The sequence below is a fragment of the Pelodiscus sinensis genome, chromosome 5 (genome assembly GCF_049634645.1).
Source record: "Pelodiscus sinensis isolate JC-2024 chromosome 5, ASM4963464v1, whole genome shotgun sequence".
NCBI lineage: Eukaryota > Metazoa > Chordata > Testudines > Trionychidae > Pelodiscus > Pelodiscus sinensis.
Window position 1 is genome coordinate 93298944 of NC_134715.1, and position 15148 is coordinate 93314091.

At 45.9% G+C, this 15148-nt stretch overlaps 1 protein-coding gene across 9 annotated transcripts in view; it reads right to left on the minus strand.

Annotated features, from left to right (window-relative positions):
* KLHL5 (kelch like family member 5) overlaps positions 1-15148 on the minus strand; it is a 158324-nt gene that overhangs the window by 59057 nt on the left and 84119 nt on the right. For all 9 annotated transcript variants that reach the window (XM_075930567.1, XM_075930569.1, XM_025187964.2 and 6 more), the window contains one exon: positions 7693-7905. In XM_075930567.1, the coding sequence (XP_075786682.1) occupies positions 7693-7905 (213 nt within the window). The remainder of the gene's footprint in view (positions 1-7692; positions 7906-15148) is intronic.

The following is a 15148-nucleotide window of genomic DNA, read 5'->3' on the forward strand; positions in this document are numbered from 1 at the left end:
CAGAAGCCAGGTGGAGCCAAGAGTCTCGTCGCATGACAATCGATGTCGCCGTAGTGCGGGAAGCTGAATCGGCAATATCCAGAGATATCTGGAGTGCATTACAGGCCACTGTGTAACCCTCCTGCACAATGGATTTCAGTACGTCCCTTTTGGAATGAGGAAGATGTTGTATCAACGGCACCAACTTCGAGTAGTTATCGAAGTCATGGTTAGCAAGATGGGCAGAGTAGTTTGCTATCCTTAATGTGGCTGTTGCCGACGAATATACCTTCCTGCCGAGCAAGTCCAGACGCTTGGCTTCTTTGTCCGCGGTGGAATTTCTCGCTTGTGCGGACCTTGCCTTTTGTTGAGCTGCGTCGACAACAATGGAATTTGGTCTGGGGTGAGTAAAAAGAAATTCTGCGTCTTTGGCATCAATAAAGTATTTTCTGTCTGTGCGTTTATTGGTAGGGGGCATAGATGCCGGGGTTTGCCAGATGTCATTAGCTACTTCCAGGATAGCGGCATCGAAAGGGAGAGCTAGCTTTGATTTGCTGGACTGCTGTAAGTTTCTAAGGAGGGCATGGTGTTTTGGTGGTGCCCCAGAGGTGCGTAAGTTTTGTGAATGCGCTACCCGTTTGAAAAGTTCATGAAATTGCTTGTAGTCGTCCGCAAGAGGAGGATCGTCGTTAAAAACCGCGTCGTCTGGGGAAGAAGAAGCGGCATCTGTTGGAGAGGCCACGGGCTGGTGCTCTGCCACCGGCGACTGAGTGGTATCGTCATGCGGGGCGGAGGTTGTTGACGCATCCCCAGTAGGTGTTGGTGGGCGTTGAGCCGGCGGAATAGAGTCCTGGGTAGTCGGCCGTGGCGAATATAATTGTTGCCGGTCTGGGGACAAGGATGAGCCCCTTGTGACTGAACGTGAACGATCAGAATGAGGCGAGGTGTGCATACGATGGCGAGAACCACAGCGTGAATACTGCGGAGAGTAAGAAGCGGCGCTCCTGTGGCGATAGTAACGGGAGCGAGGAGGAGATCGCGGGGATCATGAGCGGTATGAGTAACGATACGGAGATCTCGAGTAGTATGTGCGGTGATAGTGAGGCGGTGTAATGGATTGCCTTGGGGATCTGTAATAGTGATGCGTAGGGGGATAATCATAATAGTGGTCCCGCCGTCTTTGAGGTGGTGAGAGCGATGGTCCAGGAGAGAAGGTTGCCCTATCTGAACCTGGAGAAGGTGTGCGAGGATGGTGGGTCTTCCTTTGCGCCTTAGTCGGCACCGCCATGGATGGTAGAGCCTGGGGGACTGGGCTACCCGGAATGGAGGCAACTGAGGCAACTTCAGAGACTTCTCCCGGAAGGTGCGGTGACCGAGGCGCCGAAGATGGGGATGGTGGAGTCGTGTCACTCCCAGAGACATGGGGTTGTAGGGCCGTAAGGGCCGGTGCCGAAACCAAACACGGAGCCGGCTCAGCCGCGCACAATGGTTGGTCGGTGCGGGTTGGTGCCAACGTGCCCTGAGTGTGTGGGATAGTTGTATCACTAGGCCTTGAATGGGATGACCTAGGTGCCGAATGTTTCCTCGGTGCCATATCCGGTGCCTTGGGTGGTTGCGGCTTAGTCTTCGGTGCCGGCTTAGGCTTCGGTGCCGGGTCGACTCCCGGTGCCGGCTTAGCCTGGGAGCGATCATGAGACAACGGTGCCGAGTGCCTCGGTGCCGAGGACCGCACCGTGTCTGGCTGCGGTGCCGCTCGGCGACTCAGTGCCGCCGATGATGGTGCCAATTCCGGGCGGCCTGGCAGGACCGATATCACTGAGAGCGCGGGACTTGGAGCTGATGTGCTGCAGGCTTTCGATAATTTGTCCGCTCCCTGTGTGGGAGGGTGGCCCGACGAGCCTCGTGCGTCTGTTGCACTTAGGCTCTTGGACAGAGCGGAGCCTCTTCCATCCTTAGACTTATGCGCACCCGGATCCTCTCGTTCTGTTGCTGACGGGGGCTGTAGTGCCTTATTGAAAAGCAGCATTTTCAGGCGCATTTCTCTGTCGCGCCTTGTGCGTGCGGTTAACTTGGCACAGTGACTACATTTCTGGGGGATGTGGCCTTCTCCTAGGCAGCGAATGCAACGGGAGTGGCCATCAGAGACGGGCATGGCCTCTCCACACGAAGCACATTTCTTAAATTCCGGAGAGCCGGGCATGTCTGCTGAGGAGGTCTCCGGGGAAAGACCAACTTGAGGGGGCTCGCCGTAGTCCCTCAGGGTTTATAACGGGAGAGGAAATTTTTTTTTTTTAAACTATCAACTATTAACGAACTAATCTAAGACCATAACAGACTAACACTAAGTAGGAAGGGGCTAACTGGGAAAGAAAATAGAATAACAATGCGATTTCTCCTCAGGAGAGGAGCGTGTTCCAAATCTGTCTGCGGCCATGGACGGTTAGGAGGAACTGGCGGGTCGGACCGCGCGACGCAGAAAAGGCGCGAACGCCGCGGGACGCTCTGCACATGCGCGGTCCTCCGGAGGGGGCTACTGCTAGCAAAAACTTTCCGGTTTGCGGCGCCGGGACGAGCCCGACACCTGTAGAGGAGCACCCACGGGGACATCACTCGAAGAAGAAGTTGTGGAATCTACATTTTCGGAGATATTTAAGATCAGGTTAGATATCTATCTATCAGGGATGGTCTACATCAGTGTCTCTCAACTTTTTTTTTAATAAAGTACCCCTTTTTTAACAAAAAAGTACCCCAATACCTACAGTTTTCACACAAACAAAATGTTTTTCTACCATTGTAACACATTTGCTTAAACAATTTAATCGTAGCTGGGCAGGCAACGTAATTTTTGGGTGTAAAAAGTACAAAAATAATAAAGTGCTATTAAAACTTAAAACAAAAATTCAGTTTTCTCCAAATTTCAGTTGTGTTGACGTACCCCCAGACTTCTCTTGAGTACCCGTAAGGATACTCGTACCACTGGTTGAGAAACACTGGTCTAGATGGTACTGGGTCCTGCCACGAGGGCCAGGAATTGGACTCGATGACCTCTCGAGGTCCCTTCCAGTTCTAGTGTTTTATGATTCTATGAAAGTACAAGGAGCTTCTGAAGAAAAGAAAGTTGAATCTGTCACAGTGAGGAATGTGATTAATCAACTTTTTCAGAAAATGATCAAACCAGATACTAGGCACTGGAACCTGGTAAATACATAATACAAATAAATAACCAGGTCACAAGCCTTTACAACAGCAACAAGATTTTCCAGATGTATAGGACATTGCTTCCATCAATAAATAGTGGTGCAAGAATATGGATAGTTGCTTCAAAAATATCTTTATAAATAAAATTATAAAACTGAGGGTTCCATTATGACTTTTGGTGCCATTAGTGTCACCAGTCCTATAACATTGCCCTGTGATTTTTTAAAGTGTATAAATTTGTCCTCACATCTCTATAATATTATGGCTTTCAGTGAATCCTCCAATTTTCTGTCTCTTCTGAACAGTTCTGAACCTTCAACTATAAAATTGGAAATAATTTCATCGCATTTTACTGTGTTTGCTATGTCATGTGACCAAAACACTGTACTATAGCACATGGTCCTGGGTCAGAGTTAAGGCTGTTGTTGTAACTTAACTTCCCGATTTATGTGTGATTAGCATTCATTTTAACAATACTTCAATTTCATTTTTTTATGAATATGAAAAAGGTGTTAGAAATGTAGACTGAGAAATGCAAAAGATGGAAGAAAAGTGAAAGACACAATAGTGGTTGCAATCAAGTATTGTTTTAGCGGTTTACCCTTAATGTTTACTGCCCAATTAGTACTGAACAGTTTCTCTTGACTATATATTTATTTACTAATTTCCGTAGTTTCTATTTCCAAGGACTCTAGATCCTTGGAAACAGAATGTAAAAACATTTAAACATATACTGAACAAAATTAAAAACAACAAATAGTCTGGTAGCACTTTAAAGACTAACATGTAGGTGGTATCATGAGCTTTCGTGGGCACAGCCCACTGCTTCAGATGACCGGAGTGTTGGGAGTCCGGACCCAAAAATAAATAAGGCAAGGAGGCGGGGGAAGGGGAGGACATTGGGTAGATAAGTTTCAAAGGGATAGTCGAACCAGTTTAAAAAACAACAAATAGTCTATTAGCAGGGCTCAACAAACCGTGGCGAAATCCACTCGCCAGCTCCGCACCGCGCATGCGGCAGACCCGCACTGCGCATGTGCGCACCGCCAGTGAATGGGACAACCAGCTGAAATCTACTTGCCACGGGCGAGTAGATAAACGGATTTATCGAGCCCTGTCTATTAGCACCTCAAAGTACCCAGACATGAACTACTTCAAGACAGACCCAAAAGAGAAAACAACAGAATTCCACTTGTCATTACCTATAGTCCACAACTTAAACTCCTCCAACACATTATCCACAATCTACAACCTATTTTGGAAAATGACCCATCAGTCTCAGAAGACTTGGGGGAAAGGCCTATTCTCGCTTAGACAACCACCTAACCTGAAACAAAGCCTTTCTGGTAATCATGCTACACAGCTACATCATAAGCATCCAGGAACCAACCCATGCAATCAATCCCGATGCCAATTCTATCCACACATCTATACAAGCAGTTTCATCACTGGACCCAACTACATCAGCCACCAGATCAGGGGCTCATTTAACTGCACATCCAGTAATGTGATCTATGCCATCAAATGTCAGTAATGCCCCACTGCAATATATATTGGACAAACTGGACAGTTCCTACAGGAAAGAATTAATGGACACAAATCAGATATCCAAAACGGCAACACACAAAAACCTGATGGGGAACACTTCAACCTCCCTGGACACTCATTACGGGATCTACAGGTTGCTGTTTTGTTTCAGACCAATTCCACAAGCCAAATACACAGAGAAGGATTGGAACTCCACTTCACTCTCAAGTTTAACTCTCATGCAAATGGTCTAAATCGCAATAGTGGATGGCTCGCACATTATCAACCAACCAAACAATGAAGGTGTCAATGGTTCTTGATGTCTGTGTAGAATCTGATGTTAGTACTCTTCCTTTCCTAGTGCAAACTAATGGTTCTTATAAGCCTCTTTTAACTATTTAGTCTTTGAGGCGCTAATAGACTATTCATTGTTTTATACGTTTTTTCCTGTTACAGACGGGTTCTGCTATACCTTTGAAACTTATCTACCCAATGTCCTCTCCCCTCCCCTTCCCTTATTTATTCTTGGTTCTCGACTCCCAACAGACTAACTCGGCTACCCTGAAACTTTTGAACAAAACAAGTGAGCCTTGAATTATTTCCTGAAGGTCAATGGATTCCGAGATTAATACTTTTCTAAAGAAAGTGAATTACAAATTCAGAGACCCACAGATAAGAAAGTTCTGCCACTGGCTATGGAAAACTCACATATAAGTATCAAAAGCAAATGCCTTCTAGGCAATCTAGCTCATGATCATAAAAAGGACATAGGATACATACAATTGGGTCAAAGATCATTGAGTGTTTTTAATCATTAAGAGACTGAAGATGACAGTAGTTAGCTGAATTTTATTTGTATATATCAAAGGCTTATGAAAATCTTAATTTTCCCATTCATAAAATGGAAATAATTCTTACTCTACCGTACAGAGCTGTTGCAAGTGTTCAGTTTGTAAAGCCCTTTGACATTATATAAGTGCTAAATATCGTTAATGAAATCAATAAAAGCAGTTATTTTAATGACCCTAGTGCAAGTGGCATTCTCATCTATTCAAATACAAAACTAACCCCAGATCAGCCTTGCCAATTGTAGGGGGTGTACAAAGGGTACAATTGTCCTGGCGCCTGACAACGCTAAGGCTATGTCTACACTCGTGGCTTTTTGCGCCAGAAATATGCAAATGAGCCTAACTGTGAAATATCACCAACCCTCAGTTGCATACCTAATGAGCTGCCATGTTTGCAGAAGAGGCACTTGTGCCAGAAGGAGCTGTCTACACTGCCTCCTCTTGCGCAAGAAAAACCCTCTTGCGCAATGTCGTTACGCTGATTACTTTTTAGGAAGAATGGCATTGCTCAAGAGTTTTTTTCTTGTGCAAGAAGGGGCAGTGTAGATAGCTCCTTCTGACACAAGTGATTCTTCTGCAAAAATGAGGCTCATTAGGTATGCAAATGAGGCTCAGAGATATTCCACGCTTAGCCTCATTTGCATATTTCTGGTGCAAGAAGCCGCGAGTGTAGACACAGTCTAAGGAGCCTCAGGTGCCCAGCTGTTGATACTGTGGCAGCAGCAGTCTTAGCCTCCTTTGAATTGTTACAGGAACACCTGCATGGCTCTGAGGCAGGGTGAGCAAATACCAGCCCATGGGCTAGATATGGTCCACCAGGATAAGTTTCTGGCAGACTTCCATACCACTATATTTACCTGCACCTCTGCAGGTATGCGGAATCACATCTGGTTCTTAGCCAATGGAAGCTGCACTTGACTGTACCTGCGGAGGTGCAGGTAAATATAGTGACAGTGGCCCACAAGGGGCTAGCTTTTGCGAACCCACCACTGTTTTATTGCCCACCCCCGCTCTGAGGGCTGAGGGAGGAAGGTACTAGAGAAAAAGCATGTAAAAGGCTGGATGTCTAGTTTATTAGGAATTCAAAACTGAAGTAAAATATAAAAACACATTAAATAAGACTGACTAATCATTATTTAATGGGGCTCCTTTGTAAAGCACTTTAATATCTACTGACAAAAAACACTATGTAAAATCTAGGGGTTATTATTTAAGTCTTTTGCTTTGAACAATTCCTTCACTATGACAGGTTTCAGGAAGGAAGCCGTGTTATTCTGTTTCAGCAAAATCAACAAGGAGTCCAGTGGCACTTTAAAGACTAATTAGCACTGATATCACATTCCTCTCTCTCCTCCCCCTTTTCCCCTCTCTTTCTTTTCAGCATCTGAGGAAGTGAGTTGTAGCTCACAAAAGCTTATGCCCTAAAATCCTAATACATTTGTTAGTCTTTAAAGTGCCACTTGAGTCTTTGTTGTCCTTCACTATGGAATCCTGACTGATTATCAGATTCACACTGTTACACATTGCAATTCATTCACACAAAAAACATTGAACATATCATGCACAAATACTCTGTACATTCCTCATTTATTTATTTCTATTTCTAAGAAACCAAAATCCCTACCAGTTGTGAAGACTACCTACATAGACAGTATAAGTACGTCCTCTAAAAATAGTGGGCTACGTCTACATTGGCCCCTATCACGGAATAGGCATGCAAGTGTAGCACTTTGGAAGAGGCAAATCCGCGGGGGATTTAAATATCCCCCGCGGCATTTGCATTTTCATGGCCGCCGCTTTTTTCCGGCTTGCAGATAAGCCGGAGAAAAGCGTCCAGACTGGCGCGATCCTCCGGAATAAAGCCCTATTCCGGAGGATCTCTTATTCCTACTTGCAAGGGCTTTATTCCGGAGGATCGCGCCAGTCTGGACACTTTTCTCCGGCTTATCTGCAAGCCGGAAAAAAGCGGCGGCCATGAAAATGCAAATGCCGCGGGGGATATTTAAATCCCCCGCAGATTTGCCTCTTCCAAAGTGCTACATTTGCATGCCTATTCTGTAATAGGCGGCCAGTGTAGACACAGCCGTGATGTAATCTATGGGAAGAAAGAGCTAATAGTTTTATGTTTGTAATAGTTTACCTGTGGCGCAAGCAGAGGCAGCCTAATGTAAGCTAACAGCTGACTAAGATCTTTCCTTCTCTGTTCCAAATCATGTCGAACCCAAGTAAGCAGTGCATTCAGTATAGTTTCTTCATTTGGAATATTCATATCATCACTTGCCAAAAGCTTTGCAATTTCAGTGGCTGGCAATAATAAAAACTCCTGGTTTCTAATTACTTCCATGAAATTCTCCTGAAAAAGAAAAAAGTATTTTCAAAATGAATACAAAAGCCTTTTGATTTAGGCCTCTGTTGTAGTCTGCTTCTGGAAGTTGGTAGAAACACAAAGAACTGAAATGCAGATTTTGTTGAGTATAGAGTTACAGCATATTGCAGAAATTGGCATGTTTGCAGTGGCCTTCATTATAGGTGGATTGGTTTGTGCCAAATAAAAATTTCTTATGTATTAGGGTACGTCTACGCTGCACACTTATTTTGAAATATTCAAAAATAGTTTATTCAAAATAGCATGTCTACACACAAAAAGCTAATTGAAATAGCACTTAACTATTTCAAAACAGAGCGTCCAATACTGATTGGATACTGAATAGTATTTAAGGCCATTTGGAACTACTTCAGGTTGGGCATCAGGTCAGCAGTTATTTCTCTGAGATGCTGCCTGAGGCTGAGACTTGTGCTTAAAGGGACCCCCCTGTACAGCCATTTCTCAGGTTCTTCACCTTTACCTTCCTCTTTGAGGGACAGCAAAGCCTTTGCTCTGACTGCTGTGGTTGCCCTTGCGGACACATCAGCTTGCCAGCCACGGAGCTGGAGCTGTCTCTGGGCACGCGATGGTTCTTATCTGTCATGCTGCAACTTCTGCAGCAGTTTCTGTAGGCTGTCCTCTCGGCCCTGCAGGAATGCAACCCCCAGTTGACTGAGGAGACTCTTACCATCTGTCAGGGAGCGCAGCTTTTCCAGCTGCACCCAACCATGCACCACCACTTCTGGTGGGTGGACAACAGTTCTAACTGGTGGGACTGGCTCCTTATGGAATGGTGGGATGACCAGCAGCAGCTCCAGAACTTCCGCATACGGAAGGAGATCTTTCTGGAGCTCTGTGAGTGGCTCGCCCCTATCCTCATGCGATAGGACACACACATGCTAACTGCCACCCCATGGAGAAGCGGGTCACCATTCCTGTGTGGAAGCTTGCCACGCCGGACAGCTACCGATCCATCGGCAACCAGTTCGGTGTGAAGAAGTTGACTGTCGGGGCCATCGTCATGCAGGGATGGCACTCTCAGGCTATTGTCCCAGGAGGGGAGGGGCTGAAGTGCTCGAATGGGGAACCCTAGGGAAAGGGGGGGTTGGTGGAAGCCCCCTTCCCTGGGTAGTGTTTCAGTCCCACCCTCACACAGCTCTGCTGAGGGATGGGCTATGTAGGGGGCTTCTCCTGGTGTGTGTGTGGAAAAGGGGGGTGAGCTCGGGGATCTCCCGAGGGCTCTGGCATCCTGTGATTCTGTTTGTCTCCCTCTACAGGTGGTATGGGCCATCAACACCATCCTGCTGTGCAGGGTCATCTACCTCTGGAGTGGACCCCATCATTGCCAGCTTTGCTGCGATGGGCTTGCCCAACTGCAGGGGGGGCTATTGATGGTACCCTCATCCCCATCCGGGCCCCTGACGACCAGGCATCTATCTATATCAACTGCAAGGAGTACTTCTTGATGGTCCTGCAAACCCTCGTTGACCACCATGGGTAGTTCACGGACATCTATGTCGGCTGGTTGGGGAGGAGGCGCATGATGCCCAGTGTTTGAAACTTTCTTTCCCGACTGCACCATCAGGGTCGGGGACATGGACATGCCACTGTGCATCGTGGAGGACTTGGGCCACCCTCTCTTGTCCTGGCTTATGGAGCACTACACCGGACACCTTGACCCCTGCAAGGAAAGCTTCAATGCCTGGCTTGGCAGGGCCCACATGGTAGTGGAGGGCACCTTTAGGTGAGATTCAGATGTCTCCTCACCCGTCTGGATGTTGGAGAGTGGAACATCCCCCCTACTGGTGGCTGCACGTTGTGTGATCCACAATATTTGTGAGTAGAAGGGGAAGACATTCCTCCCTGGGTCGGGGGCAGAGGCTGGCTGGGTTGGCAGGGCTTGGAATAGGTGTGCGCACATCCAGGTCGCCTTGAGGCACAGTTTTTCACATGGACCCCAGTTACTCTTTCTTCTGGGCCTCCCCATTAGGAGCTTGTGTATCACCCCTCCCTTCCTTTCCTCCTTCACCCCTCCTTTTTCCCTCTTCCCCACAGAGACAATAAAACTAACATTGTTTTTTGTGTGGTTTTTATTTGGGGTCAAAGTAACTGGGGAGGAACTGGGCAAAGAACCTGGGAGAGGAGAGTGGGGGGAGATCAGAGGGTTGAGAACCTTTGAGGGGGGAAAAGGGGTGAGGAGAGGCTCAGGGCAGGGAGTGGGATTGGCACTTGGCTCAGTTGGTTCCACTCCTTTGTTGGTGATCAATGGGTGGCAGGGGGAGGGGAAGTCTAGGCAGAGAAGCAGGATGTGGGGTTGGAACAAGGTCAGGCACAGGAGATGGCGCAGGACCAGGAGCTGGGGCTGGGGCAGTAGCAGTAGCAGAAGCAGGAGCTGGCTCCGTGCCGCCGAGGAGAGACTGGGAGGCCACACACATGGTGCAGTCTTGCTGCATCAACTCCCTCCAGGTCTCTCTCAGAAATTGCATGTCGTCCTGGAGCCTCTGGTCTAGCATCTCATGCAGTTCCTCCGGCACCTGTGGGTTCCCCGGTGTCACCCTCCACCCCTCCATGCAGCTGGTCTGGCTGTAGAAAAAGAGAGAGTCAGTCATCCATGGAGACACTGTCCCTGAAGCTTTGCCCTCATCTATGAGCCAAACCCGACAGTTCTTGGGTCAGATGAACATGATGTACTGGGAGCAAGGTCATCTATGGCCTGGACAGTGGGCCCTTTCCTTCAGAGAGGTGGGAAGCCTCACTACCCCAGGGACAAGCAGGCATGGGAAGTTGTCAGTCACACTGGGATCCTGCAGGTGGGAGGTGGGCCACGGACTGGCTGGGCTTGTTTCGGTGCTGTGCACACGCCAGGTCCGGCAGTGATGGTGTCCCAAGGGGAGACGACTTGTGGCCCAGGCCACTGGAGGAGAGGGGGAGGTGTGTGTGAGAAGACACTCCTGTCCCGGGAGCGGGCGCTGCCTCGAGCAGACATGCCCATGTGCTGCATGCGACACTCCTGTGGGGGGGAGGGGCATGTCCCCAGCCTCCTTCTAGTAGTGGCTTGTGGTGGGAGGGTGTCCCAACCAGGTGTCAGAAGTGTGGCCGGCCTCCCCAGACCCTATGAGCAAGAGCACAGAGGTGCTCTGGTGCAGCTTCCTGGGGCTGCATAGCTCAGACTGGTGCTACACATGCATCCATGTACACGGACGGCAGCCCCATCCCCAGGCTGAGAAGGCTACACAAGGAGCATGCCCCAGCCTCTCACTGCCCACCACCTTCACCCTGTCTGTGTCAGGTACCTAAGATCACTCACCTGATGTTCCTTCCCAGGCCTCACAGGATGCCTAGGACACATCCAGGCTACAGAGTCAGGAGGGTGATGGTGCTGGCTGCATCAGGGTCCTCCTCTTCCCCATGACTGGCTCAGCCCCCTGCATGGGCAACTATGGGTGTCTCCAGCCCTGAGTCAACCACCAGGGGTGGGAAAGGGTCTCCACTGCCCCCAGGATGCAGTGCAGGTCCTGATAATAGGGGCAGAAGCATGATTCTGCCCCAGAACATGAGCTGCCCTTCTTGGCCCTGGCATATGCCTATGAAGCTTCTTCACTTTCATTCAGACTTGCTCCTGGGTCTGGATTTGGCCCTTTGAGACCTGGCTGTCCGCCACATGGCTATAGATTTCAGCGTTGTGTCGTCTGGTGTGGAGATCCTGGAGGCTTTCCTCCTTGCCCCAAACCTGACCAGGACAGTGTGTGCCTCTTACGGCTTCTGGTAGGTTCCTGGGAGCACCAGATTGCTCCCTGGGAGTGGGGAAGGGAGGGTTGAGGGTCCAATCAGTTGGTGTGGCAGCTGCAAAGTGGCTCTACACTGTCTGGGCTAGCTTCCTGCCATAAGCTCTTTCCCCTGTTACTGCAGTTTTAAGGGCTGTGGGGAAGAGGAACTATAGAGTCCTGATGTGTGTAGCCAGAGTGGCCAGTAGGCCACCTGTGGGATTTCCTGGAGACCCCTTATTTCAAAATAATTCCAGCTGCTGCAACTACACACATCTTATTTCAAAATAGTTATATCAGAATAGGCGTTATTCTTCAATGAATGAGGTTTACAGAAGTTGGAAAAAACAGTCCATTATTTCAAAATTATTTTGAAATACCAGAATTGCCGTGCAGACGTTCGCATTGTTATTTTGAAATAATGACAGTTATTTTTAAATAACTATACTGTGTAGATGCACCCTAAATGAACAGGAAAACAGTTTTAATTTTATCTTTCAGCTGGTTATTTTGAATTGTATTGGATCATAAATCAAATACAGCTGAATAAAGTATATATATCTGTAGTGTCCAATGAGGAGGTTAGTTAAACAGAAATTAAAAGGTACAGTGACTAAAGTAAAATCCCTGCAAGCTGCATGGACACTTTTCAAAGGCACCACAATAGATGCCCAAATTAAATGTATACACCAAATTAAAAAACACAGTAACAGAACCAAAAATGTGCCACCATGGCTTAACAACCAGGTAAAAGCAGCAGTGACAGATAAAAAGACATCTTTTAAAAAGTGGAAGACAAATCCTAGGGAGGAAAATAGAAAAGAGCATAAACTTTGTCAAATTAAGTGTAAAAATATAATAAGAAAAGCCAAAAAGGAGTTTGAAGAACAGCTAGCCAAAAATGGAAAAGGAAAAGCAAAATGTTTTTTAAGTACCTCAGAAGCAGGAAGACAGCTAAACAACCAGTGGGGCTCTTGGATGATTGAGATGCTAAAGGAGCCCTCAAAGATGATAAAGTAATTGTGGAGGAGCTATTCTTTACTTCAGTCTTCATGGCTGAGGATATTGGGGAGATTCCCAAACCTAAGCCACTCTTTTTACGTAACAAATCTGAGGAATTGTTCCAGATTGAGGTGTCATTAGAGGAGGTTTTGGAACAAATTGACAAACTTAACAGTAACAAGTCACTGGAACCAGATGGCATTCACCCAAGAGTTCTGAAAGAACTCAAATGGGAAATTGCGGAACTATTAACTGTGGATTGCAACTTATCCTTTAAATCAGCTTCCGTACCTAATGATAGCTAATGTGATGCCAATATTTAAAAAGGGCTTTAGGGGTGATCCCGGCAATTACAGACTGGTAAATCTAACGTCAGTACTGGGGAAATTAGTTAAAACTATAGTAAAGAATAAAATTGTCAGACAAACATGTGGGTGAATATAATTTGTTGGGGGAAAGTCAACATGGTTTCTGTAAAGGGAAATCATGCCTTACTAATCTGCTAGAGATCTTTGAGGGGGTCAACAAACTTGTGGACAAGGGGGATTCAGTGGATATAGTATACTTAGATTTCCAGAAAGCCTTTGACAAGGTCCCTCACCAAAGGCTCTTAAGTAAAGTAAGTTGTCATGGGATAAGAGGGCAGGTCCTTTCGTGGATTGATAACTGATTAAATAATAAGAAACAAAGGGTAGGAATAAATGGTAAGTTTTCCGAGTGGAGAGAAGTAATTAGTGGGGTCCCCCAAGGGTCTGTCCCGGGACCAATTCTATTCAACTTATTTATAAATAATCTAGAGAAAGGGGTAAACAGTAAGGTGGTAAAATTTGCAGATGACACCAAACTGCTCAAGATAGTTAACACCAAAGCAGACTGTGAAGAACTTCAAAAATATCTCATCAAACTAAGTGATAGGGCAACAAAATGGCAAATGAAATTCCATGTTGATAAATGTAAAGTAATGCATATTGGAAAAAATAATCCCAACTACATATACACACAATATGATGGAGACTAATTTTTCTATAACTACTCAGGAGAAAGATCTTGGAGTCACTGTGGATAGTTCTCTGAAAACATCCACTCAGTGTGCAGCGGCAGTCAAAAAAGCAAATGGAATGTTAGGAGTCATTAAAAAAAAGGTAGAGAATAAGATAGAAAATATCTTATTGCTTCTATATAAAACCATGGTACAACCACATCTTGAATTTTGTGTACAGATGTGGTCACCTAATCTTAAAAAAGATATACTGGTATTGGAAAAGATTCAGAAAAGGGCAACAAAAATAATTAGGGGTTTGGAACGGGTCCCATATGAAGAGAAATTAAAGAGACTTGGACTTTTCAGTTAGAAGAGGAGATTAAAAGGGGATACAATAGAGGTCTATAAAATCATAACTGGCATGGAAAAAGTGAATACGGAAAAGTTATTTATTTATTCCCACGATAAAATAGCTAGGGGTCACCAAATGAAATTAAGAGGCAGCAGGTTTAAAACAAACAATAGAAAGATTTTCTTTATTCAGTGCACAGTCACTGATGGAACTTCTTGTCAGAGGACACAGTGAAGGCTAGAACTTTAAAAGGGCTCAAAAAAGAATTAGATAGATTCATGGAGGTTAGGTCCATCAATGGCTATTAGCCAGGATGGGTAGGAATGGTATCCCTAGTCTCTGTTTCTCTGGAGGTGGATGACAGGGGAGGGATCACATAAGGATTACTTGTTGTGATCCCTCCCTCTGGGGCATCTGATATTGCCCACTGTCAGCTGACAGGATACTGGGCTAGATGGACCTTTGGTCTGACTCAGTATGGCACTTCTTATGTTCTTATCAAACTTGAATGCTTTTTTAATACCACTGAAAATAGCAAGATCACAACTCCTGAATCCTCCTTTGCAGGGGAACAAGAAGGCATAAGGTGGAAAGTGTCTATGAATCAAAATAAGTATATGAACAATGCAGTGGAAGAGCTGTAGCTCACCCAGGTCAGCTGAGCTGGATTTGGAGAGCTTTCAAATGGCACTGTAGATGTTTGGTCTAGGATTGGGCTGATACAGGCTCTGAGACTCAGTGCTGCTGTTTTTTTATTTTAGTGTAGATGTACCCAATGTGATCTGCTCTTGGAATAGCTCATCTATATGTTTCTTTTTATTCAGAGATAGTAGTAACTTCATGATCAAGTCCAAAATTTAGCAGACATTATGTAGCTGAATTTTTGAAAAGCATTTGATTTTATCTTTAATCTTACTCTCAAAATTAATTGAAATTAAATATATAGACTGAAAACTGTCTGAAACACTTTTAAAAAAATAAAAATAAAAACCAAAATATCCATGAGGTGGCTGTGAATTCAATAAGGAGACTGTGCAGACATCAGAGTTAAGACTAGCCCTATTTAATATCTTCATTTGATTTAAAAGCAGTAAGCTGCATGTTAGTGAAATATACAGAAAATACTAAATT